Here is a 26,528-nt window from a genome sequence, read left to right as displayed (position 1 = left end):
GGTTACCTCGAAGGCTGGCAGGGTGTGGCCAAAGTGGAGGGCACGGGGAGGCCCTCCTGGGGACTAGAAACACCTGAGTCTCCATCCGGTTGCACAGGGACAGCGAACATCAAGGTCACCCCGGTGTGCCCGTAGATGCATGCGCTCCGTTACCTGGACATCATGTCTTTCCACAAAGAAAGAAAGGAGTCAGGCAGCTCCTCTGCATGGACACACAGAGGAAGGGCTGGTGCAGAGTCCCTGAGTGTGGAGAGCGAGGCTGTCCAGCGACCTCCGGGAGGAAAGCGCCAGGCGGGCAGGGGGCAGCTGTGCTGCAGATGTTGGCAGAGACCCTCTGAGTGCAGAGGGAGGTGGTAGAGGGACAGACGCCCTGAGCAGACGGACAAGAGGGAGCCACAGAGCCCCCGCACTGAACGGCGGCCAGCATTCATCACACACGTGAATTTAGAAGTCCATCCCTTGCAGCCACTTACTTGACTAGGTGGGTCTGTGCATCCTCCATGAGGTGTTCATGGAGACAGCGTTAGGAGCGGATCATGGACTCAGGAAAGCAGGGCTGTTACAGCTTACCCCAGTGGGCCCTCGTGTTTGCACCCCGCATGCCAGAGGCTGCGCCATGATCCTCTGAGCAGACTGGTTCCAGGAGTCCTGTCACCCCTTGCTTGTGGGACCCCACCCGCTGGGATGGGAGGTCTGAAGCCACCCTGCTCTCTGCCTCACCAGATACGCGCCCTTTCAGTCAAGGTGCTGGGATGTCCTGCCCCCAGAGGGACCACACTGCTTCTGCCCCTGCCTCGTCCAGGCCAGGACACCTGCCTCCGCCAGCCCGTTGCCTTCCTGCCCAAGGCTGAAGGCAGCTCTGCCTAACAGTCAACTCTCCTCCAGTGCCCGGAGCTCACATCCCAGGGGCAGGCCTCGGGGGTCTGGCAAGGGCCTGAATCTCCATTCTTCTGCAGCAGGGCCGATTCCTGGAGGGCCCCACACGCCAGAACAACCACAAGAGTGGATACAGGAAAAGCAGAAAGGAGGTTGTAAACACTGGACGGCAAGCCGGGACCTGGCAGGCTGGAGCTGATGTCAGGGCAGGACCCTGAGGTCACAGCTGTGTCACAGCACAGTGTGATTGTTCTGCATCATGGTGGCCCCAGGCCACCAAGACAAGGCCACCCCATGGCCAGCATCCTTGGTGAAGCAGTCAGAGAGGTTTGTCATCTCCTTAAGAGGCTTGTGTGTTTGCAAATGTCATGTTCACGAAGTTTCAATTAACCAGATAGCTCAGTTTTACGAAAGGTCTTTTCTTCAGTGGACGGGGCAGGGAGGTCGTTAGTCGGCTGCCCTATTTGTGATGGTCATTCAGCTGTTTGTTTCGGTACCTCTGGTTTGGCCTAGATGCTTTCACTGTTTAATTAGAGGACTTTGAAATCTTTTTTCTAACAGAAAGAGAAATGTTGCTGAACGAGACTGATGGTTCAGCACTGAATAAACGAGAACCCTTCCCCTGAGAACCAGGCCTGCACCTGCCACGTGTCTTCCCTGGGAACTTGGAGGTAAGAGGGGACTGGTTGCTTTCCAAGAAGCAAGATGTGCTTGGGAATTTCAAATTTCTTGCTGACTAAGGTGTGTATAGTTAAGGCTATGGTCTTTCCAGTAGTCATGTACTGATGTGAGAGCTGGACCATAATGAAGGAAGAACACTGAAGAAATGATGCTTTCGAACTGTGGTGTTGGAGAAGACTCATAAGAGTCCCTTGGACCACAAGGAGATCAAACCAATCAATCTTAAAGGAAATCTACCCTGAATACTCATTAGAAGGACTGATGCTGAAGCTGAAGCTCCAATCCTTTGGCCACCTGATGCCAAGAGCTGACTCATTGGAAAAGACCCTGATGCTGGGAAAGATTGAGGGCAGGGGGAGAAGAGGGCAGCAGAGGATGAGATGGTTTGATGGACATGAACTTAGTTATGCAAGCTCTGGGAGATGAGAGACTGGGAGGCCTGGCGTGCGCAGTCCATGGGGTCACAAAGAGTTGGACACGACTTAGCAACTGAACACCACCACCAACAAAAATGAATGGCTTCATGTTTTCTCTTTTCCAAAAAAGAAAAAAATTTAAAAATTTTGTGTTTGTCTACACTAGGTCTTTGCTTTGGCGGGTGGGCTTCTCACTGCAGTGGCTTCTCTTGCTGTGGCGCACACGTTCGCGGGCAGGTGGGCACAGTGGCTGTGGCGTGAGGGCTTAGTTGCCCCACGCCCTGTGGCATCTTCCCAGACGTGGGATCGAGCCCATGTCTCCTGCATTGGTAGGCAGATTCTTAACCAATAGTCCACCAGGCAATTCCTCATCAAGCTTTCTCTTGATGCTTCCTTTAATATTCTTCCTTCAGATATATATATAAAAGACTTCTAAGTAGGGATTTAACCAAATTACATCTAAAACGGTCTGGAATTCAATTCTCAAAGTCTCAGGTATTCCCCAATTTTTGTGAGTCTGGGCACCTGAGCAGACTCCTAGGCCCCAGAGTCAGGGGCTCCTGGCAAAACACACAGCAAAGCAGCCTGGGTTCCTTTTCATGTATCCAAACAGCTCCATGCAGTCACGTTTAAATTAAGATTCTATGAAGGAGAAGGGTCCATTTGGGGCTGCTTATGGCCGCTGGTAAATGAAAATACGTCAGCATTTTCTTCCAAATGTGTATTTGAAATTCACAAGCATTTGCATTTCTCATCAGTGACACAAGCCAGGGGGACACAGGTGAAGAAATCTTTAGTGGAGGTCTAAGGACTTCAGGGAGCAGAGCCTTGACTTAACAGCAGGTGCAAAACCAGACCCAGATTTCCTCTCCCTTCCTGTGGGACCTGACCAGGTGAGGTGGACTGTTCATTGCTGTTGTTCTCTCTGGAGGATGAATTTGGCCTCCAACACTATCGGGATACAGGTGACTGAGGAGAGGGCACCCATGATAAATTTCAGTCTAGCGGACAGGGAAGCTGTGTTGAATGGGTGAAACTTTGGTCCAGGTGGTGGGCTTGGTGTGGAAGCTGAAAAAGAGTGAGATGCCATTTTGGGTGGAAAATGCTGGTAACTGGCATGACTATTGTCCAAACTGAAAATATGGATGCTCTCCAAGATTGAAAACATCAAGCATCTTTTCTGATCAGAAATAATGCCTGGCACACAGTAGCTCTGCAATAATTTTTGGAACGAACTGATGAAAAATCAAATCCACAGAGGAAACGTCTTTCCAAGCTAACCAGAGTCCATTTTGCAGGTGTCACCATGAACCGGTGCACCCAGGAGTGGGCAGATGTTTTCCAGAAAAAGCCAACTAGGAAATCCTTTAGGCTTTGCGGGTCAGACGGCCTCAGTCACAACCATTCAATGCTGCTGCTGTAGTAAGAAAGGACCAGAGACAGTATGTAGACAAATGGGTGTGGCTGTGTGCCAATAAAACTTTAAGAAAACAGACGGAAGCTGGAAGTGGCCCATGGGCCATGCGTGTGACCCTCTGTATGAGATGGACTCATCACCTCTACAGGATAGAGACAGCGCCTGTGTATTCTTTCAGGACCCAGAACTGGATATTTAAGTTAAGTACAAATGTGTTAGAATTGCCCCTCCCAAAGGGAGCCGTCCTACACTGTTGGAGAGAAGGCAAGCTGGTGCAACCACTGTGGAAAACAGCACAGAGGTTCCTCAGAAAACTGAAAAAAAAAGTCACTGTGTGATCCAGCAACACATTCCTGGGCATTTCTCCAGACAAAACTCGAGTTTGAAAGGATACAAGGCTCCCAGTGTCCACAGCAGCGCTATTTACAATAGCTAAGACATGGAAGCAACCTAAGTGTCCATCGACCCGTGAATGGGTGAAGAAGATGTGGTGCATACACACACAACGCAATACGACTCAGCCGTGCAAAAGAGCAAAACAATGCCATTTGCAGCTGCAAGGCCATTTGCATCCTGCCATTTGCAGGATGGACCTGGAGATGACCAGACTAAGCGAAGTAAGTCAGATAGAGAAAGACAGTACCATGTGATAGCACTTACATGTGGAATCTAAAATACGACACAAATGAACGAGTCTGTGAAACAGAGACAGACTCACAGACGCAGAGAGCAGACTTGCGGCTGCCGAGGGCAGGAGTGGGGAGGGCTGGAGTGGAGTTTGGGGTTAGCAGATGAAAACGGTGGCACTTAGAATGGATAGACAGCACCGTCCTGCTGGGCAGCCCAGGGAACTATAATCACCACCCTGTGATAAGCCGCAATGGCTAAGAATGTGTAACTGAATCACATTGCTGCACAGCAGAAATAAAACATAGTAAATCAACTACAATTTTAAAAAGAGAAGAAGAAAAACTGCCTCTCCCTTTCCTTCTTGTACTTAAAATTTTTTTAATGTTGTCAAATTACTCTGCATTGTGTTAGAGGTCAATTGAAGGGCTGAAAGCCTTTCTTGGCTCCAGAAGGAGGAACGTGTGCAATCTTTCCTAACTTGGATCTGAGAGCTGTGGTCTAGTGAGCGGCCACCAGGGGGCAGCCAGGACACACAGGAGACGACAGCTTTGCAGGAAGAAGCAGAGTAGAGCCCAGCATCTTGAAGGGCGGCACCGTCCCAGGTCGCATTGTGTGCACTCTTGGGCTGCAAGACCTGGGATCCAGGATGGAAAACGCTGCACCAGAAGTCTTCTTCTGATGCCACCCTCTGCAGACAGTTTGCTGATATGCATTAACATGCATGCATGCTGCTGCTGCTGCTAAGTCGTGTCTGACTCTGTGCGACCCCATAGACAGCAACCCACCAGGCTCCTCTGTCCACAGGATTCTCCAGGCAAGAATACTGGAGTGGGTTGCCATTTCCTCCTCCAACTTGTGCATACAAATACTTAATTCTAAATATGTAAATGTGATGTCCTCCGGACTAGACCAAGAAGCCTGGGATCCTAGGACAGCAAGCCAATATTGCTTTGGGCCTCATTACTTAAATAATTAACCTCAACGTTTGTTTAGGGGAGAGGTCAAGTGCTGTGAGGGGCACGTGGCGGTGCCGAGCCTCACCTGGATGTTGTTGTTGTTTAGGCGCTAAGTCATGTCTGACTCTTTTGTGACCCCATGGGCTGTAGCCCCCCAGGCTCCTTTGTCCATGAAATTTTTCAGACAGGAATACTGGAGTGGGTTGCCATCTCCTTCTCCAGGGGATCTTCCTGACCCAGGGACTGAAGCCATGTCTCCTGCATTGTCAGGTGAATTCTTTACCACTGAGGCATGGATGTATATCATCACAAAATAGGATAAAGAGAAAAAGAATACTCCCCCCTCTCTTGTCAGTCTGAGGGTGCAGCTCCTCGTCCAAGTCCTCCCAGGCTGACTTAGAACGTTGCCTCCTATGCACAGCCCTTATCACATTGGATTAAAGTGATTTTTAAATAGCTTTATTTAATTTCACTGTGCTGTTGCCGTGTGGGCTTTTTTCTAGTTGCAGTGATTGGGGGGCTACTCTCTAGCTGCGGCTCACAGGCTTCCATTGCGGTGGCATCTCTTGTCATGAAGCAGCAGGCTCTAGGGTGCATGGGCTTCGATAGTCGCAGTGAGCGGGCTCAGTGGTTGCACTTCCCGAGCTCCAGAGCACAGGCTCAATAGTTTAGTTGCTCCTCAGCACGTGGGGTCTTCCTGGATCAGGGGTTGAATGCGCGTCTCCTGCACTGGCAGGCAGGTTCTTTACCACTGAGCCACCAGGGAAGCTCCAGTTCCTTCTCCTAATGGTCTGAACTTTTCCTTTCCAATCTCCATGACACCCTTTGTAGATTTTTGCTTCTCTGTGTTGATACTGAATATTTAGACTCACAAGTGACTCCCGGCTCCATGAGAATTTGGGGTAAAGCAGGAGAATGCTCCTTCGGGGACTGCTCTGTCCTGGGTTCAGCAGCCCTACCCCACTCTCCAGTGACCAGCAGGCTCAGGGAGTCGGCTGGTTGGAGGCAAATCCCTCCCCACTCTGAACCAGTTCTAGGTTGAGATTTCCTTCTTTATTCTTCTTCTCATGTTTTCCAAACTTGCCAAAACCTGGAAGAAGCTGTCTAAAAGCCAAGTGGAGGGGAGGGATTGATTTTGACCTGGGGCCAGGAGGTGCAGGAGGCCTCACAGGAGAGGGGTTGGGGGTCTGGCCGTGACACCAGCATGCAGACCACCAGGGCCACTGAACCTCCCGGGGCCCCCTGGCCAAACCCCCGGCTGGGCGAACGGTGAAGGGAGTGCTTCAGGAGACCCCAGTGAAGCAGGTCATGGGCTGCACCGGCAAAAGCCACACGGCTCCAGGGCAGCCAGCGCAGGTGGTCACCTGAGAGCCCGGCCACTCCAGCAAACTGCCCAGTGCATCCAGATGCAGCTCACCCCGAAGGCAGGCCCAGCTCCGGGTGCCCAGAGCTGAGATCCTACCTGGCACTGCAGCTGCTCCTCAGGTTGGCACCTTGCAAACAGCACAAACAGCCGCACCCTCTGTCTTCCCTGCAGCTGGCTCACACGCAGCACCATGAACGTGCCCCTCATCTGTGACTACGGCTCGGGCTTCAGCAAGGTGGGCTTCGCGGGGACCGAGGCACCCCTGGCCGTGTTCCCAACCATCCTCGGGAAACTCCGCCACGAGGTGAGTGCCAGGCGTCCTCCCTGGGGGCCGCAGCCCCTCCCCAGCTAAGATTCAAAGGGCCTTGAGCTTTGTCTTAAGACATCCCACCAAGAGGACCTGGCTCAAGATCGCTACACATTGTTTCATCTTTTGCTTTGTGTTGCTTTGCTCGAGCTGCTGGGACAAAGGCCCACAGCCGGGGCAGCTTAAACACCAGACAATTACTCTCTCCAGGCGTGGAGGCTGGAATCCCAGACCCAGCTGTGGGCAGGGCCGGTCCTCCTGAGGCCCCCTCCTGGGCGTGCAGACAGCCGTCTCCTCCCCGTGTCCTCACAGGGTCGTCCCTCTGTGTGTCTGTGTCCTGACCTCCTCTTCTTATAAGGACACCAGTCTTGTGGGTCTAGGGCCCACCCTCGTGACCTCATTTTACTGTAATCACCTCTTTAAGGGCCTGGCTCCCGAAACAGCCACACCCTGAGGTCAGGGCTTCAGCACAGAGTTTTCTGGGAGGGACGCAGTTCAACTGATAACATGCTTTAAGCAGTGATGAAAGTGTGCTTTCTTGGGGGAGGGAAAGGAAGCACCAGCCTTGCCCTGTCTGAGCCCCTTCTCTCTGAGGCCATCCCCTCCCTCCTTCTATGTCTCCTGGCTGCCCCTCCAGCCGCGTCCCCTGGAGCCAGATGGGCTCGTCCTGTGCATCCAAGAAGCGGAGAGAGGAAGGCAAGGCGGGGGGCGGGTAGGGGGGGCGGGGGGGGGCCGGGCGCGGGAAGAGGCAGGGCTGCCAGAGTCAGAGGCAGGGGGACCTGTCGGGTGTGCGGGTTTCCTTGGGGCCTGAGCCACCTGACCTTCCGGAAGAGCCGCCCAAGCTCCCCATGTCTAGCCTTTGTTGCTAGTGGTGGCGGCTGACTTCCGGTCCCGTGGGCTCGGCAGTCTGGGGCGGTGCGAACACTGGAGATAAGAAAAGGCTGCAAGAGCCCTGCTTAATCCACTTACTGCGGCTCAGCTGGGTGAGAGAAGGGTCCCGACACCCCTCCAGGCCGCCCTCCCAATGCACAGCTGCAGGCAGAGCTCCGGCCACCGTGACAGCCGCCGGTCAAGGCCAGGAAGGAGCAGACTGTCCGTTGGCCCCTGCCCTCCTTCCACCGTGTCCCCAGAAGCACCAGCTTGGCCAGGGGCCTCCCCTGGCTCCTGCCTCCCAGAGGTTTGGGACCTTTGAGCCCTCTCTGCTGTCCACTCTCTCTTGGAAACTAAACTGTCTCTGAATAATTCCCCACCAGCCTCAAGAGGATGGAAAAGCATTTGCCTCCCCCCTCGCCCACCCTGCTTTGTAGGGGTTTATCTACTCAACAGTTGGGAGGGGGGAATGGGAGTTAGCTGGGGGTGCGTGGCAGAGGGAGGCTTATACTTCATCTGTTGTAGCTGCTGCTGGGTTAGTGCCCTGGGGAGGCTGTGACGAGGGCTGCTGTCTTGGTGCCGAGACAGCGTAACTTCGGACCCTCCTGGTTCTGGAGTCGCAGGTCCAGAATCAAGGTGTTGTCGACGGAAGCAAAGAGACAAACTGGCACAGCCTCAAAGCTGAATATTCTGTTTTGTTCAGTGGACTTACGGAGGGACTTTGGTCCAGTAGACAGGCTCTCAGGTCGCTCTGAGGATCTGCTCTGCAGGGTAAGGGAGGAACCAGGGGATATAGGGGTTTTTGTGATGAAAACCAGGTAGTCGGTACATCACAAGATTGCTCTTAGTTAAGGAAAAGCACATATCTCAAGTCAATAAATTTAGCGGTCTTCTCTATACGGGAAGAGGCAAGAGTCTGGGCTCGTTGGAATCATTCCTTTGATATGCACTTTGACCGTCTGGTGAAGAACCCGCCTGCCAATTCAGAGATGCAGGTTTGATCCCTGGGTCGGGAAGATCCCCTGGAGAAGGAATAGGTTGCCCACTCCAGTATTCTTGGACTTCCCTGGTGGCTCAGACAGTAAAGAATCCACCGGCAATGCAGGAGACCTGGGTTCAGTCCCTGGGTTGGGAAGATCCCCTGGAGAAAGTAATGGCAACCCACTCCAGCAATCTTGTCTGGAGAATCCCATGGACAGGGAGCCTGGTGGGGTACAGTTCATGAGGTTGCAAAGAGTTGGACACAACTGAGCGACTAGCTCTTTCAGCTGTCTGGGGCCGGCATCTGCTTTTCTCCATCCCGAGTCCCCTGTGGGTGCACAGTCGGGGGGCTTGTTGGCCGCGACACCCTCTGTTTACTTATACAACAGGTGACAGCGTGTCGCAGGACCACGTTTTCCAGGGTCTGGGGGAGGGTCCTCCCGGCGTCTTCCCACTTCCGGTGACGTTCACGGCGGAGTCTTCCCACTTCCGGTGGCGTTCACGGCCTGAGGCTGGATCTCTGCGGCGTGTGGCTCCGTCTTCACGTGGCTTCTCTCTCCTCCTTCCCCTTCTCTGCTCACTCTCCCCTCCCTTCTCATAAGGGCACTTGCCACTGGGTCTCCCTGCCCTAAATCCAGCCGCATTCCAGATCCCTAAAAGAGTCACATCGGCAAAGACCCTGTTCCCAAGCAAGGTCGCGCTCATGTGGGTTCTGGGGCCTACACGTGGACCTATCTCAGGAACCGCCATTCAAACCTCTGCTCTGCTCTGATGCTGGAGCTGGGGCTCCTCTACCAGCCGGCCTCTGAGAGGTTGTGCAAGTAGGAGGCACCAAAGCCACTCGGAAGGCGGCAGGAGGGGCAGGCTGCCTGCTTTCCCACACTGTTCAGCCCCACTACCCCCCAGCAGCAGGCAGCCCTCATCCTCCCCTCCATCCAAGGATCGCCCTGCGGCCCCAGGAGGGCCCCTCCCAGCCCTGAGGGACCTCCTCTGAGCCTTTGTTCTGCAAACCCACCGCCCGGTTCTTCCCACAGTCAGGCGGCCTCCAGGGGGTCCTACTCTCTGCCCTTCTTGCGCTTTCAGACTCCCAGCGCGGTGTAACCGCCTCCCTGTACTCAGTCCCTCTGTTTGAAGCCCTCAATGTGACATCTCTTGCCCCAACAGGTGTGATCATTTGTCCTGCAAGGTCAAACTTAACACTGAACCTAAAGCGGTGGGAAAGGGGGTTCAAGAGGGAGGGGTTATAACTAACGCTGATTCATGTTGATGTATGGCAAAAACCATCACAATATTGTAATTATCCTCTAACTAAAAGAAAGAAATAAAGAAATAGCCTAAATCCTAAAAAAAAAAAAAAAAAAAAAATTAACGTTGGCCCACAGAACAACATGCTACAGCCCCAGGGAGGGTGTAATACCTGTTCACTCTACAAAGAGGTTCAATGAGAAACAGTGCAGGTTACATACCTGGGGAGGCACAAGATTACTGCAAAAAAGTTCAAATTCCTCACCAAAATGGCACCGTGTGACCAAGACGAATGATCAGGCAGCAAACCCTCTATCGGAACCGCAGCCTACTGGGTTCTCAGTCTTCGTGTTCTGTAAGGCATCTTGGTGCCACCTGTCCGGGCTTCGGGCAAGTCCCTGGTGAAGCTTCTGCCTCCAAGAGGGGTCGGCACATGGCAGGATGCTCCGCGTGGGCTCATTTCCATCTGTGCCAACCACACCATGGTCCCTCCCGGGCCCTTCTGTGTGGCAGCAGGAGGGCAGGGAGACCCCTCGTGGGGGACCTCTGGCCATGGAGGGGTGGGACAGGCTCTGCCCAGAGTCACGCAACCGCTGTAACCAAAGCAGCCGTCAGACCCGAGCTCCATCCACATTGAACCAGGACGAGGCTGCCTCTTCCTCATTCCCACAGGCACCCCTGGTTCCTCTCCCTTCTCATGAAGGTTGGGCTGAGCTGAAATCTGCCCAATGTGTCAGCGGATACTTTCGGTTTATAAAACGTTTTCCAAGCCACAGACTTACTAGACTTCATCCCTGGCAACACTGTGGCCGGCCACTGTCATACCGGCCAGAGAAGGAAGCGGAGCTCAGACAGAGCAGACTCCATGCGTGAGGTGCACGGCCTCTTCCGCCTAAAATACAAATTCCTGAGATGGAAGAGCTCTGTGCGGAGGAGCTGTGGTGCTCCCTGAGGGGCCTTTCTCTGAAATCCGCTGCAGCAGGGCAGCCTGGCACCACCAGGCCATTGGATCACCAGCATCACTGCCGCATGCACCATCGCAGCCTGGCACCATGCAGCATGGCCCGCGTGCACCAGCACACCACCTCAGCCCCCTGCCTCCACACCAGCACCAGCTTGCCCCAGGACACCAGGGCCGTGCTGCCCACAGATGACTCGTAGCCAACAACGGAGCACGGCAGGGACAGCCAGGCAGACCCACTTCTGGGAGACACGAATGAATGAATGACCCTGATGAATGATGTTGGCTCAAGGACTTCTCCAGGTTGCCCATCCAGCCTGCTGTCCTGGCCTCAGAATCGGACGACAGCCTGTGTCTCTCCTCATCTGCGTGTTCCCGAATAAAATCCTTGTACTGTTCATCTCCTCTTGGTGTCTGGTTCTTGGTGGACTCAGATTAACACAGAGCTGACTCTCAGATCGTTTCCAAATGATGGAATGCATGGTTTAACCTGCATGAAAGTAGATTTGTCTTCCCCCAAATAACGGATTATATTAAATTGGAGACTCGCCCTGCTTACTTTCCAAAGCAAAGATAGAAGCCAGTGTGTCCGCCCCCACCCCCACTTCCAGAGCTCCTTCCTTCCCACCCCTCTCTCTGTGGCCTTAGTCTCCTCACCTACAAAGCGGACAAGAGCCCGTCCCAGCAGGGGTTCCTGGGTGCACCTTCTGCTTGCTGGTCATCTGCTGAAACCCCTTAGCAGCATTTTGACACAGTGTGGGGGTCTGAGGGGGCCACCAACAGCAGTGCTGTGACCCGGAGTGGCCCCGGCATCACACTGGGGCTCCCCGCCGTCCACTGTGCACCCACAGACCCAAGTCAAGGGAGATGCTGCTGAGGGCAGACGTGGCCTGGCCTGTGTGTTTCAGAAGCTGTTGGTGGGAATGGAAGAGGAAGACTGGTTCATCGGAAATGAGGTTCCGAAAAACCAAGGGAAACTCAACCTCTTATACCCCGTCTCTAGGGCTGCCATCACCAACTGGGACGACATGGAGAAGGTAGGCAGTGGCTGCTGTTGGGTGGGCTGTGCTCAAGGGCCCCCACCAATGCCTGGGGTGGCCTGCTGCCCGGCACCTCAGAAGGGACGTACAGACAACATCCAGGGCTTTCCCGGCATCTCCCGGCTCTGGGTCTCTGGAGATGCTACATCGCAGTACTCACCATACAGGTCTTAGAACCACAGACCTGGGCCTGAATCCCGTCTCCATCATGCATGACCTGCATCATTTTGGACCCGTAATTTGGCTCTCTGGTCCTCAGTTTCCTAATCTGTAGGAAAGGGATATAACTTTTCCTACCATATAACACTGATGTGAGAATTAAAGGAGACAATGGATTAAAAAAAAATCTGAAACATGCTCCACACTTATTAAGATGACTGTTATCTTAAAAACAAATAAACACCTCACCCCTCACCCTCCACCAAATGACAAATGTTGGTGAGAATGAGGAGTCAGAAATTTGGAATTCTCAGACACTCTTGGTGGGAATGTAAAACAGTGCAGTCACTATAGGGAACAATATAATGATTCCCCAAAAATCATGCTAGAATCACCGCGAACGTGAGTGTGCTAGTCACCCAGTCGTGTCCGACTCTTTGAGACCCTGTGGACTGTAGCCCACCTGGCTCCTCTGTCCATGGAATTCTCCAGGCAAGAGTACTGGAGTGGGTTTCCATTCCCTTCTCCAGGAAACCTTCCCGACCCAAGGATCGAACCCAGGGTATCCTGTAGATCAATCAGTCTCCGGAAGATTTTTGCTGTCTGAGCCACCAGGGAAGCAATCCCCCTTCAGAGTGAATCCCCAAAGACTTGGAAGCAAGGCCAGGAAGAGATATTTGTACACATGTGTTCATAGCAGTAAGGTTCACAGCAGCTAAAAGGTAGACATGATCTAAGTGTCCTTCAGTGAATGACTGGACGCACGCAACGTGGCCCTTCCACACAGTGGAATTGTATCTGGTCTTTAACAGGAAGGAAATCCTGACACAGCTGCAACGGGGGTGAACCTTGAGGACAGGATGCTCAGTGAAATGGGGCAGTCACAGAAGGACAGTAACGTACGACGCCACTTCTATGAGGACCGAGGGTCATCCAATTCATGGAGACAGAGAGTGGGAGGTTGGGGACCAGGGGCTGGGGGAGGGGATGGAGAGTTAGTGTTTACTGGGGAGAGTGTCAGTTTGGGGAGATAGAAAGTTCTGGAGATGGACGGAGGCGATGGTTGTGCGACAGTGTTCATGCACTTAGTGCCCTGGACTGCACAGCTGGAAAAAGCTTACAGTGGTGAAGTTTGCGCTCCGTGTATCTTTCCTATTGTTGCTCAGTCGCTCAGTCGTGTCTGACTCTTTGTGACCCCATGGATTGCAGCACACCAGGCCTCCCTGTCCCTCACTATCTCCCAGAGTTTGCCCAAGTTCATGCCCATTGAGTCGGCGATGCCATCCAACCATGTCCAGTGCAGTATGGATGGGATGGACACAGCTGCCTTGAACTACTCTCTCAGTAGCTGAGGGCTCCGTATGTAGTTGAACAGGGTCACATTGCCGTGGATGATGCGTTAACTATCCAAGGCTTAAGGTCATCCCGACACGGAGTGGCTGGAAACAGGGATGGTCACCGGTTACCTCCCACAGTTTCCGTGGGCCAGGAACTCGGGGGCAGCTTAGCTGGGTGGTTCTGGCTTGATTCTCATGGGGTTGCAGGCAGGTGTTGGCTGGGGCTCTGGCGTCCGAAGGCTCGACTAGAGCCGGAGGACCCATTTCTGAGATGCTGCTCTGCAGGGCCAGCAAGCGGGCCCCTCTCGACGTGGCCTCTCTGTGGGGCCTCCCTGCGGTCCTCACGGCCCGCGGCTGGCCTCCTCCTGGGCGGGAAATGGTAGGGGCCGGGGTGGGGGCTGCGGGGCGCTGACAGTCGCGCCCCCTCTCTCGTCAGATCTGGCACTATTCCTTCTACCAGATGCTCCACGTCGCCCCAGAGCAGCACCCTCTGCTGATGGCAGAGCCGCCCTTGAACTCCATATCCAGTAAAGAGAGACTGTCACAGGTAAGAGGCCAGGAGGGGAGCTCGGGGGTCAGGGAGCAGGCTGGTGGAGGGCGGCAGGGGCCCCTCCCCAACCTTGGGAGAGACAGAGACGCCAGCGAGACCTGACCCTTTCGGTATCAGCAAGAGTGACAGCTTCCACCAGAGGGCTCACAAACCATCGAGCACAGGTAAGCTGTTGAAGCTGGATGGTTTCATCTGGACCTGCAGCCACGCTACGTGCAGGGCGCTTATGTGCCCCTTTGGGCAGGCAGGGAAACTGGGGCTTCCAGGAGCCGAGGCAGTCGTTGGCTGAGGTTGCACAGCGAGTGGCCTGTGGACACACCCAACCCCCGGGATCTGTGTTTGCAGTGTGTTCTCAGCATTGATGCCCGGTGTGTCCGGCCTGCGGGTCTAAGCCTGACTTAAAAGCTCCAGGGCCTCCTCCACCTCTAGGCCTCACCCCTGGCTTGCCCCCCAACCCCAAGGAGTGGGTGATGTGTGCTGGTTGGATTGCCTCAGCTTGAACTGGGTTGAACTGGGTGACGGAGCCCATCAAGGCTGGTGGGGAAGGGGATGCACCCCCAGTGCAGATGGCAGAGCCCTCCTCAGGGCTGGTATGGGGTCCAGGTGGGGCAAGAGCTGCAACGGCTGCCTAATGAGGACGTCAGCGAGCTAATGAAGCAAGCAGCCAGGTTCTGCCACCTGGCTCGGACTCCTGGAGCCCAGCGGCGCTTCCCGTGGTGAGCGGTGAGGACATCAGCGAGCTAATGAAGCAAGCAGCCAGGTTCTGCCACCTGGCTCGGACTCCTGGAGCCCAGCGGCGCTTCCCGCGGTGAGCGGTGAGGACGTCAGCGAGCTAATGAAGCAAGCAGCCAGGTTCTGCCACCTGGCTCGGACTCCTGGAGCCCAGCGGCGCTTCCCGCGGTGAGCGGTGACCCAGCAGGCATGCCCAGCGGCCGGAGGCACCACCTGCCCAGGGAGGAGGCTCCCTCCGCGGCCCAGAAACAGAGTGGCGTCCACCGCAGCACAGATGTGAGCCCTGCCTCATTTAACACAGGGCTCGGGGGCTCCCACGAGTCCTCCCCTGCACGTGGGTGGTGGGCCATGCTAGGCACGTGGACTTGGCATAAGCCTCAGTCCTGCCACAGCAGACAGCAGCTTTGAGAATGCCCAGTGCCCGAAGGGGCCCGTGTGAGCTGGAGAGAAAAGAGAGAGACAGAAGCATCCTTCCCCCGAGGGAACGCACTGCTCCAGACAGTCTTGTTCAGGGCTTCCCAGGGAAGCAGAACCAGGAGGAGATAGACATTCAGTGGAGGAGACCCACAGAGTCAAGGGATTTATACCTGTCCCTCCTGAAGGAAACCAACCCTCCAGTGAATATCCACTGGAAGGAATGATGCTGAAGCTGAAGCTCCAATCCTTGGCCACCTGATGCAAAGAGCCAACTCATTGGAAAAGACCCTGATGCCGGGAAAGATTGAGGGCAGGAGGAGAAGGGGGCGACAGAGGATGAGATAGTTGGATGGCATCACCAACTCAATGGACAAGAGTTTGACCAAACTCTGGGAGATGGTGATGTACAGGGAAGCCTGGTGTGCTGCAGTCCCTGGGGTTGCAAAGAATTGAACATGACTGAGCGACTGAATGACAACAAGGAGAAATACATATTATTATAAAGAGTCAATGAGGATCATGGGAGCCGGCAAGTCCCAGCATCTGCAGCCAGCAGGATGGACCCCAGGACAGCCAGTGGTCTAAGTCAGTCGAAAACCACAAAAAAACTGATGTCCCAGGATTTCCTGAGGGCTCAGTGGTAAAAATCTGCCTGCCAACACGGGAGACACCGGTTCGATCCCTGATCTGGGAAGATTCCGCATGCCTCGGGCAACGAAGCCCGTGTGCTGCAACTACTGAGCCTGTGCTCCAGAGCTCGGGAGTCGCGCTTACTGAGCCTGCAAACCCTGGAGCCTGGGCTCCACAGCAAGAGAAGCCACAGTAACAAGAAGCTTGTGCTGGCTGCAACTAGAAAACGCCCGAGCAGCAACAAAGACCCAGCACAGCCAAAAATAAATAAAATAATAATAAGGAATATATTAGGAAATAAAAAGACCCGATGTCCCAGCTCAAAGGCAGTCAGGCAGGAGGAATGCCCTCTCCTTCAGGGAAGTTCAGGTCTTCTGTTGTAGTCAGCCCTTCAGCTGATTAGATGAGAGCCACCTTCCCTGGTGGCTCAGGCGGTAAAGAATCTGACTGCAGTGAAGGAGACCTGGGTTTGATCCCTGGGTCGGAAAGATCCCCTGGAGAAGGGAATGACTACCCACTCCAGTATTCTGGCCTGGAGAATCCCATGGACTGAGGAGCCTGGCGGGCTATAGTCCATGGGGTCACAAAGAGTCCAACGTGCCTGAGCGACTAACACTTTCACTTTTACGACACTCATTTTGGGAAAAGCAATCTGCTTTGCTCAGTCTGTGGGTGGCGCTAGTGGTAAAGAGCCTGCCTGCCAATGTAGGAGACTTAAGAGACACAGGTCCAGTACCTGGGTGGGGAAGATCCCCTGGAGAAGGAAATGGCAACCCACTCCAGTATTCTTGCTTGGAGAATCTCATGGACAGAGGAGCCTGGCGGGCCGCAGTCCATGGGGCTGCAAGAGTCGGCCACGACTGAGCGACTGAGCACAGCACTTAGCCCATGAACTTAATTGCCAGTCTCATCCAGAAACACCCTCAGACACACCCAGACCCATGTTTGACCCAATGTCTGGCCCCCCTGTGCCCAGGCAAGTTGACCAGCCTCGCACTAACTGCAGTGCCGGCCACAAGGCCTGGCTCGGGCACTTCCCCACCACCCCCAGGCCCGCTCCCTGCCCTTCTGCCACGACTGTCTCTGAGTTCACTCCCTAATTGTATCAGGATCCCAGCAGGAAACCAAAGGATGCCCACATGGGGTAGCGTTGGTGAGAGTTTATTGAAGAGCCAACAGACATGGGTGAGCCCAAGTCTCAGAACAGGCACAGGAGAGGCTCAGGGCTCTGGGCTGGCGATGAGCTGACACACCCGCCGGGGCTGAGTGGGCAGCCGGAGGGCACGAGCAGCCAGAGGGGCCAGGAGGGAGGGGGCACGAGCAGCCAGAGGGGCCAGGAGGGAGGGGGCACGAGCAGCCAGAGGGGCCAGGAGGGAGGGGGCACGAGCAGCCAGAGGGGCCAGGAGGGAGGGGGCACCAGCAGCCAGAGGGGCCAGGAGGGAGGACGTGGGCACGCCAGCAGCCCAGTGCCTTCTCCCACCTCCTCGTCTCCCCTTCGGGACCCCCACAGGCAGATCCCCGTGGGTCACCCCGGGCAGGGGACCTGGGAGCGCAGCCCAGGATGGAGCAGTGCTGAAGGGCGGGGGCTTCTGCAGACAAACCCGGGCAGCCGGCCGTGGCGGCTGCACTGGGGCCCAGAATGCCCCCTCCCTGCGGACAGGGGGCTTCACACCTGCAGCTCTGCACCAAGCTCCCCGTCCTGCCCCAGCCTTCCAGCCGGTCCTCTTCCTGCCTTTGGCCCTCCGTCCAGAAGCTGATACAACCGGGTCTCCTCCTGGAGACAAGCAGGCTGAGGACTGCGGGGCTGGTTCTCCTCCGAGAATAAATGTGTATCTGAAGAGGATTTCTGGGGGCCAGGTCCCAGGAGAAAAACCAGTGTAGGGTCAGCCCAGCACACAGGGAAGGGCGTGGGCTGGCATTGAGACCCCCAAGTGCTGGCCCCGTGACCTCGGGTGGGTGACTGGTCCTCTCGGTGTCCTGGTGCCCCCTCAGAGGATGATAACGGTATCACCTGGGGGCGCCATGGAAATGAGATGAGTTAACTCTGTGAAGCGCTTGTCCCAATGCTTAGCACCATCAAGCACTCACTAAATGCTGGTTCTTGTCCCTAGGCCTCTGTTTTCTCATCTATGAAATGGGGGCTTGACCTCAGGTTCCCTGAAGACCCTTCCAAGCTCTTGCCAGGCCAGGGGGAGTGGAGCTGGTTTTTCCTTTGTGTTTTTAAGGGGAAGGGTCTCTAGCTGAATCGTAAAAGCTGCCCTCCCACCTCCACTAGGATCCAAATTCCAGGATCCAGTTGTGGGGGGAGCCCAAGAATGGCACAGACTCACAGGCTAATCTTCATGCGGACGTGTGTTCTCACCTCTCATGGTAAATCATCAAGCCCCCAGACCCTGCTCTGTAATAATCCCCTTAGAGGGTAGCACGCTCTGTGAGTCACACACTCAGTGGTGTGTGTTCCATGTATAATGCTGTTTAAAAAGGCTGTCTTGACCTGGCTTGGGGTCTTGGCTAGAGATGTATAATGCTGTTTAAAAAGGCTGTCTTGACCTGGCTTGGGGTCTTGGCTAGAGATGTATAATGCTGTTTAAAAAGGCTGTCTTGACCTGGCTTGGGGTCTTGGCTAGAGGCTGGTTAATTTCCCTCTTGGGCAGCGAGTTAAGCCCACACCCCAACCCTCTGACTGTGGTCCTGTCACACACCCCAGGGCCCTATGCTGCTGCGTCGCTTCAGTCGTGTCCGACTCTGCGACGCCATACGGCAGCCCACCAGGCTCCCCCGTCCCTGGGATTCTCCAGGCAAGAACACCAGAGTGGGTTGCCATTTCCTTCTCCGATGCATGAAAGGGAAAAGTGAAAGTGAAGTCGCTCAGTGGTGTCCGACTCTTAGCGACCCCATGGACTGCAGCCCACCAGGCTCCTCCGTCCATGGGATTTTCCAGGCAAGAGTCCTGGAGTGCTATACACCTGCCCTAATTGCTTCAGAGCCGGATACGAGACCGTTAAGGTCTGCTTCTATGCACAGGAGCCCATGACCTTAGCCAAACGAGCTGACCCAAAGGATCCCTTGCAACCTGGCAGACCACCCCGCAGGCCACCGGTGCTCTGTCCCCGACAGCTCCCTCTCACCCTGTTCCTGGTGTACTCCCGTCCCACCCCCATGGCACAGCCTGGTGCTTGTCCCTGGTTTGGAGCTGCACGTGACGAAGCCTGCCTGCCATCCATCCGAGTGACACCACGGTGAGTCCCGCCATCAGAAGAACCGATACAATTTCCCTGCTGGGCCAGCAGTTAAGAATCCTCTTGCCAACACAACCACAGGCTCAATGGGGACACAGCTTCGATCCCCGGTCTGAGAATATTCCACACGCCGTGGGGCAGCTAAGCCCGTTCACCACAGCTACTGAGCCCGTGTGCCTACAGCCTGGGCTCTGCAACAAGAGAAGCCACCGCCATGAAACTAGAGAGGAGCCCCCGCACCCAGACCAAAGCCAGCATGCAGCAAACCAGCCCAGCCAAAAAAAGAAAAAAGAAAAAACCAAAAGGAAAAGATTTAGGAAGGACTTGAGGGAACTTAAAAAAAAAAGAACCCGTAGTCCTGTGGACCACAGTGTCACCATCTTGCTGGGAAATTGTTCACTCACCCCACCAGGGCCACAGAGGCGGTGCCCGGCGTGCTCTGCAGCCCGTGCCCCACTCCTGCCACCCGTTCCCTCACGTTCTTGCCCGCTGGGCGCTCATGTGGATGGGGTTGGGGGGATCCTACGTCACACCCATCAGGGGGCCGCCACCGTGGGCCATAAACACGAGGCTCTGCCTCCTCTGTGCGCTCCTTCTCCCCGTACATGGCACCCAGGAGAGATTTCCTGACCAAGCCATGTCTGGACTAAGTGCCTGGCCTGTTAGTTGACACACAATAGCCGTTAGCTTTCATTGCTCCATCGTGATGAAACAAGCGAGTTGTCCCAAGTCCAAGTGTCGGAATTTCGATGACGTCTGGAGACGGGAGGCCCTGAGACCTGGCCTTTTCTGTGGTGCTTGCACTGGGACACACCTCTCCTCCAGCAAAGAAACTATACAACACCAAAAATAGCTGCGTGCATGTGCACTGGGGACACATTTCGGACCCAAAGATACAAAGAGACTGAAAAACTCAACTGCCACTTCTGAAGAGCCTGCAGCAAAAAAAAAAAAAAACTGACAGAAAGTGGGTAGTGCTGGCAGAAGCAGGGCCCTGCGGGTGCCCCCTGCCCTCAGCACCACGGAGGGGCGGGCAAGCCACCTACACCCCTCCTCTGCTCACCCCTGGACATACCCTGAGCCTCCCCCGCCTAAGGATGCAGCTCATCCCCACTCAGGGGCAGCCAGGCACCTGCTGCTTGTTCTTGCCACGCCCCCTTCACAACAGGGACCCCGATCGAGCCTTGCCTGAATGTCTTGTCTGGCCTCTGATCGATTTCTACTGACTGGGGAAGGCCAGTACCCTGGTCGGCATGGGTCTGCCCACCCTCGGAGAGAGGAAAGAAGGGTGTACTCAGTGGAGGGACAGGCAATGGCTTCTCAGAAGCTTTGGCAGTCTGTGTTTTCCCCACCGTGAGGAAACGGTGGCTTACAAGATGGCGTGATGCTCTCTAGCAGGTCCTGAGACAGCACAGAAGGCGCTCACCCTTTGGTACCTGGGAAGGGTGTGGCCCGTTCTGTAGACGGGGAGACAGGGTGTCACAGAGGTCGTCAGGGCAGGGCTGGGATGAAGGGGGCATTCCTGACCCTGCTGTCTGGATCCCTCTGGGGGAGTCATGTTCCTCTGGCCAGAGGGACTCGTGTACGCACGGAATTTAGGCAAACCGCCCCCTGACTGCTTCCACGCCTCTCGCAGATCCTGTTTGAGACCTTCAGTGTGCCTGCCTTATATTTAGCCAACCAAGGAGTCCTTTCTCTCTATGCTTCTGGCCACACCGCTGGTGAGTGGCCCTGAGGAAGCCCGCCCCTGGGAGCCCACGCCCACACCCAGCCCATCCCTCTGGCTGCCCACTCCCTTTCACCAAATAAGAAAAGAAAAATGCATAAAAGCCACTTACGAGCCCTTTTCATCCCTCCTGGTTGAACTTTCCCCCCCACCTCCCGCACTGAGCACTTTTTTCCTGAGCATCTTTACTGAGGTATGATTGGCATGTACTGCACTGCAGTGTGCACAGCTGGATACACCTTGAGGTGTGAATACACTCTGAACCCACCCCCAAGTCAAGAGGACGGACTTGTCCATCACCCCCAAATACTCCCCTCCCCCGCCACACGCTGCCTCCTCCGGGCGTCTGTCCCCACACGGGGGTCTGCATCTTCTGCAGTTTCGTAGAAGTGTCATTATGCAGTGGGTACCCTTTCCTGTAAAGCTTTTTACACTCAACGGGACTATCTGGAGACTCACTCGCGTTGTGGTTTGTATCAACGGTTCATCCCGTGCTGCTGCTGAGTAATGCTCCTTTGGGTGAGTGCCCACACTTCATCCATTCACCCAGGAATGGCCATTTGGGATGTTTCCAGTTGGGAACCCTTATCGATAAACTTTCTGTGGACATTTGTATACAGGTGTCCATCTGTGTACATTTGCACGGACACTTGTTTTCATTTCATTTGGGCAAATACCTGGAAGGGAGGTGACCGTGCTATATGGTAGGTGGACGTTTAACTTTTTAAAAACTCGGCCAGGCTAGTTGCAGCGTGGTGTTCCGCGGGCCATTCTGTGTGGCCCCACACAGCCGTTGTGAGGCGCCTGGTTCCTCCAGGGCCCTTGATGGGGTCAAGCTTTCAGTTCTGCTTTTGAACAGGTGTGCAGCGGTATCTCATTGTGGTTTTAACTGGCATTTCCCTGAAGACCAATCAGATTGAGCATTTTTCATGTGTTTATTTACCATCCGTAGATCTACTTCAAACTGTTCAATTTTGCCCAATTTTTTATTGAGTTGTTTATCTTTGAGCTTTATGAATTCTTTTTGTATTCTGGGTACAAGTCTTTTATCAGACAGAAGTTTTGCAACAAGAGTTGACTCATTGGAAAAGACTCTGATGCTGGGAGGGATTGGGGGCAGGAGGAGAAGGGGACGACAGAGGATGAGATGGCTGGATGGCATCACTGACTCGATGGACTTGAGTCTGAGTGAACTCCGGGAGTTGGTGATGGACAGGGAGGCCTGGCGTGCTGCAATTCATGGGGTCACAAAGAGTCAGACACGACTGAGCGACTGATCTGATCTGATCTGATCTGATTCCCAGTTTATGACTTTTCACCCTCTTCAATGTGTATTTTGAAGAGCAGAAGCTTTTAACTTCAATGAAGATCAATTTATCAATTTAGTTTCTGTGGATCTTATTTTCAGTGTCATATCTAAGAAATACACACTGAGCCCAAAAAGTTTTCTGCTGTTTTCTTCTAGAGACTTTGTCATTTAGTTTTCCATTTAGATCCATTTCAAATAAATTTTTGTATATGGTATGAAGTATGAGTGAGGTTTTGTGTGTGTGTGGAGGTCTCATCTTCTCCACAGTATTTGTTTAAAGACCATGCTTTCTTCACTGGATTGCCTTTGCCCATTTTTTGAGAACCAGCTGTCTGTGTGTGGGGGTCTGTTTCTGTGTTCTCTGTCCTACTTCATCAGTCTATTCGTGTGTGCTAAGTCACTTCGGTCGTGTCTGACTGTCTGCGACCCCTTGGACTGTAGCCCACCAGGCTCCTCTGTCCATTGGGTTTCCCAGGCAAGAATACTGGAGCGGGCTGCCATTCCTCCTCCAGATCTGTTTGTGTAGCTGTAGGATAATACTACATTCTCTTGATTGCTGTAGCTCTGAAAGGGTGAGTCACTCAGTCATGTCTGACTCTTTGTGACCCTGTGGACTGTAGCCCGCCAGGCTCCTCTGTCCACGGAACTCTTCAGGGAAGAACACTGGAGTGGGTTGCCTTTTCCTAGCTTACGAAGTCTTAAAATAAGAACATGCTGGTGCCATGCCCTTGCCGTCGTTCAGTTGCTAAGTCATGTCGTACTCTTCGGGACCCTGTGCACTACAGCATGCCAGGATTCCCTGTCCTTCACTGTCTTCCATAGTTTGCTCAAACTTATGTCCATTGAGTTGGTGATGCCATCCAACCATCTCATCCTCTGTCATCCCCTTCTCTTTTCTTCTCCTCACTCTTTAGCAGCATCAGAGTCTTTTCCACTGAGTTGGCTCTTATGATCAGGTGGCCAAAGTATTGGAGCTTCAGCTTCAGCATCAGTCCTTCCAATGAATATTCAGGACTTATTTCCTTTAGGACTGACTGGTTTGATCTCCCTGCAGCCCAAGGGACTGCCAAGAGTCTTCTCCAACACCACAATTCAAAAGCATCAATTCTTAGGTGCTCAGCCTTCTTTATGGTCCAGCTCTCACATCCATACATGACTACTGGAAAAACCATAGCTTTGACTAGACAGACCTTTGCCAGCAAAGTAATGTTTCTGCTTTTCAATACACTGTCTAAGTCTGTCATAGTTTTTCTTCCAAAGAGCAAACATCTTTTAATTTCATGGCCGCAGTCACCATCCACAATGATTTTGGAGCCCAAGAAAATTAAATCTGTCACTGTTTCCACTTTCCCCCATCTGTTTGTCATGAAGTGATAGAATCAGATGCCATGATGGTTGTGTTTTGAATGTTGAGTTTTAAGCCAGTTTTTTTCCTCTTTGACCCTCATCAAGGGGATTTTTAGTTCTACTTTGCTTTCTGTCTTTAGAATGGTATCATCTGCATATCTGAGGTTGTTGGTATTTCTCCCAGCATTCTTGATTCCAGCTTGTGATTTATCTAACCGAGCGTTTCACATGATGTACTCTGCAATAAGTTAATTAAGCCGGGAGACAATATACAGCCTTGAGATGGTCCACTGCAGAAGGGAATGGCAAACCCCGTGAACAGTTATGAAAAGACTAACACCTGAAAGTCTGATTTAATTAGAAAACCTGCAGACTTCCTCTCCAGCACATTCAGCCATTGGTCTGGCCCAGATCGGCACTATCCTAGCACACTCTTCTGCAGGGAAAGAAAGTTTTCTCCTCAGATCCCTTAACCAGATTCCCATCTGGTTATCTGCTCCTCTGCCATGTCTTCAAGCAGACTTGACAACTGATAAGCAATGCCCTGGACCTGACATGATGCCCGTGTGTTTTCTCACCCAGGAATGACAATCGAATCTGGAGAAGGAATGACATACTTTGTGCCCATCATTGACGGCTGCCCTTTGCATCAGTCGACCTTCCACATGGACATCGCAGGCCAAGACCTAACCTTGTACTTCCTGCATCTGCTGTCAGAAAGCGGGCACTCATTTGTGAGCACAGGTGGGACGTTGCTCCTCTCAGCCAGGTGGACCAGTCTTCGGGCCGTAATGGCCTCCTTAGCTTCCTGCACCCACAGCCCTCAATTTGTAAAGCAAAGGCTACTTTCTCATCATTCTATCTCTAAAAAGCAATGCCATATGTGTTTAGGGACATTTAGTGCATTGATGATGGCAACAAGGATGATGGTGAAGATGAGGATATGATGGTGATGGAGGCGGTCATGCGGGTGTAATGGAGATGACGGTGGTGGTCATGATAATGGTGGTGGTGAAGGCGATGGTGATGGTGGTGAGGGGATGGTGACGCTGATGCTGATGAGCTAAGCTTTACAGAGCACTTACCCTGTGTAAGAGGGTACTTACTCCCTACTGGAGAAGGCAATGGCACCCCACTCCAGTACTCTTGCCTGGAAAATCCCATGGACGGAGGAGCCTGGTGGGCTGCAGTCCATGGGGTCGCGAAGAGTCAGACACGACTGAGCGACTTCACTTTCACTTTTCACTTTACCCTGTGAAAGGCACCAGGCTAAGGAAACAGTCCGCATACATTCTCTCACTGCTTTATGCTTCAATACCCTGGGTAGAAACAGTTACCTCCACTGCAAGAGGAATAGGTTTAGGAAAGTTAGATGACTCAACTTCCCATGACTCGTAGGTATAACTGCTGAGAAGGGAACCCAAGGACTCCGGACAGGGAGGTGCCTGTCCACTCTTCATCCACTTCCTGGACTAAGTCCCAGCCTGTAGACCCTACCTGACACCCGTTCCCAACAAGCCTCTAACCCACCTTGCGGTTTCTGGTCTTCTCAGGCCAGAGGTCTATGTCCAAACCCTGTAAAGTACGGAACCCAGAAGAATAGTGGGTCAATTAGAGGAAAGCACGGGGCAGTGGTAAGGATCGGCTGGGATCGTCTCATACCTGTTACTGACACCTCACACTTAGCAAAGTCACATATGCATTATTTCATCTCATCCTTACAGCAATGCTGTGAGGGAGGATCAGTCCCACTCTTGAAGACAAGGAGAGGGAAGGTTAAGAGGATAATGAGCTTGAAAGTGAAGTGAAAGTTGCTCAGTTGTGTCCAACTCTTTGCGACCTCATGGACTATACAGCCCATGGAATTCTGGCCATGAATACTGGAGTGGGTAGCCTTTCCCTTCTCCAGGAGGTCTTCCAAACCCAGTGATCAAACCCAGGTCTCCTGGATTGCAGGTGGATTATTTACTAGCTGAGCTACAAGGGAAGCCCAAGAATACTGGAGTGGGTAATCTATCCCTTCTCCAGAGGATCTTCCCAATCTAGGAATCAAACTAGGGTCTCCTTCATTGTGGGCAGATTCTTTACCAACTGAGCTATCAGGGAAGCTTGGCACTTGGTAAATGGCAGAGGTGGAAGAGGTAATTTGAACCTGTACTTGTCTCACCAAAGCCCAAACCAGGCAAAGAAGGGGAAACTATAAGGTGTTACCCCGGAGGCAAGGAAAGAGAAGGGTGTGACCAACAGCATTAGTTGTTGGAGGGAAAAAAGTCAAGAAAAAGTCTGCTTTCAACTCTCACTTCTCCCACTTCTGCCATTACCAAGTGACGGATTCATCATCCTGGTTTAGGCAAAGTGAGAAGGTAGAGGTCAGATGTCCATGGGCTGAAGGACCAGCGGGATTTCCAGGTGAGCAGGCGCAGGGAGAGCCCTCTGGACCAATCTCAAAAGCGATGGTGGATGAAAAATAGAAGTCTAACACCAGGAGATGTAGCTGAGTCTGAAACCTGTTGTCAGCAGTCCAGAAGGTGGGATGTTTCTGGAATAGGGGGCTTCCGTTGTCTTGGGCAGTTCTCCAGAGGAGGGGGCAGTTGTGAACTGTTCAGAGGCAATATTTGTAGCAGGTAGGGATACGAGCACCATCACCTCCCAGATTAATAGATAATAAAATTGAACTTGATTATCCAGCCCCCCAAGCACAGAGCATATAAAATGAAGACACTTCTCAAACATTTGCATTTTAGTTCGGAACATCCCCAGTCCACCCTTCTCAAGCACAGACCCGGCCCCAACACACGTTACAGATCAGCAGGCACTCGAGTGTTGTTGTCTAGTCACTAAGTCGTGTCCATTTCTTTGAGACTGCATGCACTGTAGCCCACAAGGCTCCTCTGTCCATGGGATTTCCCAGGAAAGAATACTGGAGTGGGTGGCCATTCCCTTCTCCAAAGAATCTTCCCAACCTAGGGACAGAACCTGAGTCTCCTGCGTTGCAGGCAAAAATCTTTACACTGAGCTGTGTGAAGTCGGGTACTAGAATATGAGATGAAAATAGAAATTGCCTCTGCAATGGTTCTGTTGCAGGAAAGCGGACCCCTTCCAGGGCCCGAAACTGGGCTTTGTCTAACACTCGGAAATGAATTGTCCGAGGAGACACATCTGCTGACAAAGCAAGAGATTTTATTGGGAAAGGGCGCCCGGGTGGAGAGCAGTAGGGTAAGGGAACCCAGGAGAACAGATTTGCCGCATGACTTGCAGTCTCGGGTTTTATGGTGATGGGATTAGTTTCCGGGTTGTCCTTAGCCAATCATTCTGACTCTGAGTCTTTCCTGGTGG

At 53.4% G+C, this 26,528-nt stretch overlaps 1 protein-coding gene across 6 annotated transcripts in view; it reads left to right on the top strand.

Moving 5' to 3' along the window:
• Window positions 1–1,126: 1,126 nt before the first annotated feature.
• Window positions 1,127–26,528, top strand: part of ACTE1 (actin epsilon 1) — a 61,130-nt gene continuing 35,728 nt past the window's right edge. The window contains exons 1-8 of one of the 6 annotated variants that reach the window (XM_059883127.1): window positions 1,127–1,203; window positions 1,438–1,547; window positions 6,514–6,646; window positions 11,615–11,743; window positions 12,718–12,804; window positions 13,703–13,789; window positions 20,447–20,531; window positions 23,775–23,936. In XM_059883127.1, the coding sequence (XP_059739110.1) occupies window positions 6,533–6,646; window positions 11,615–11,743; window positions 12,718–12,804; window positions 13,703–13,789; window positions 20,447–20,531; window positions 23,775–23,936 (664 nt within the window). In that variant the 5' untranslated portion in view covers window positions 1,127–1,203; window positions 1,438–1,547; window positions 6,514–6,532. Of the gene's footprint in view, window positions 1,548–6,513; window positions 6,647–11,614; window positions 11,744–12,717; window positions 12,805–13,678; window positions 13,790–20,446; window positions 20,532–23,774; window positions 23,937–26,528 lie in introns of all 6 variants that reach the window. The other 5 variants (XM_024987496.2, XM_059883129.1, XM_015461397.3 and 2 more) reach the window with 5 other exon arrangements.

This window comes from Bos taurus, chromosome 29 (assembly GCF_002263795.3).
Source record: "Bos taurus isolate L1 Dominette 01449 registration number 42190680 breed Hereford chromosome 29, ARS-UCD2.0, whole genome shotgun sequence".
In the NCBI taxonomy this organism is placed as follows: domain Eukaryota; kingdom Metazoa; phylum Chordata; class Mammalia; order Artiodactyla; family Bovidae; genus Bos; species Bos taurus.
This window is presented reverse-complemented; position numbering and strand designations above follow the sequence as displayed.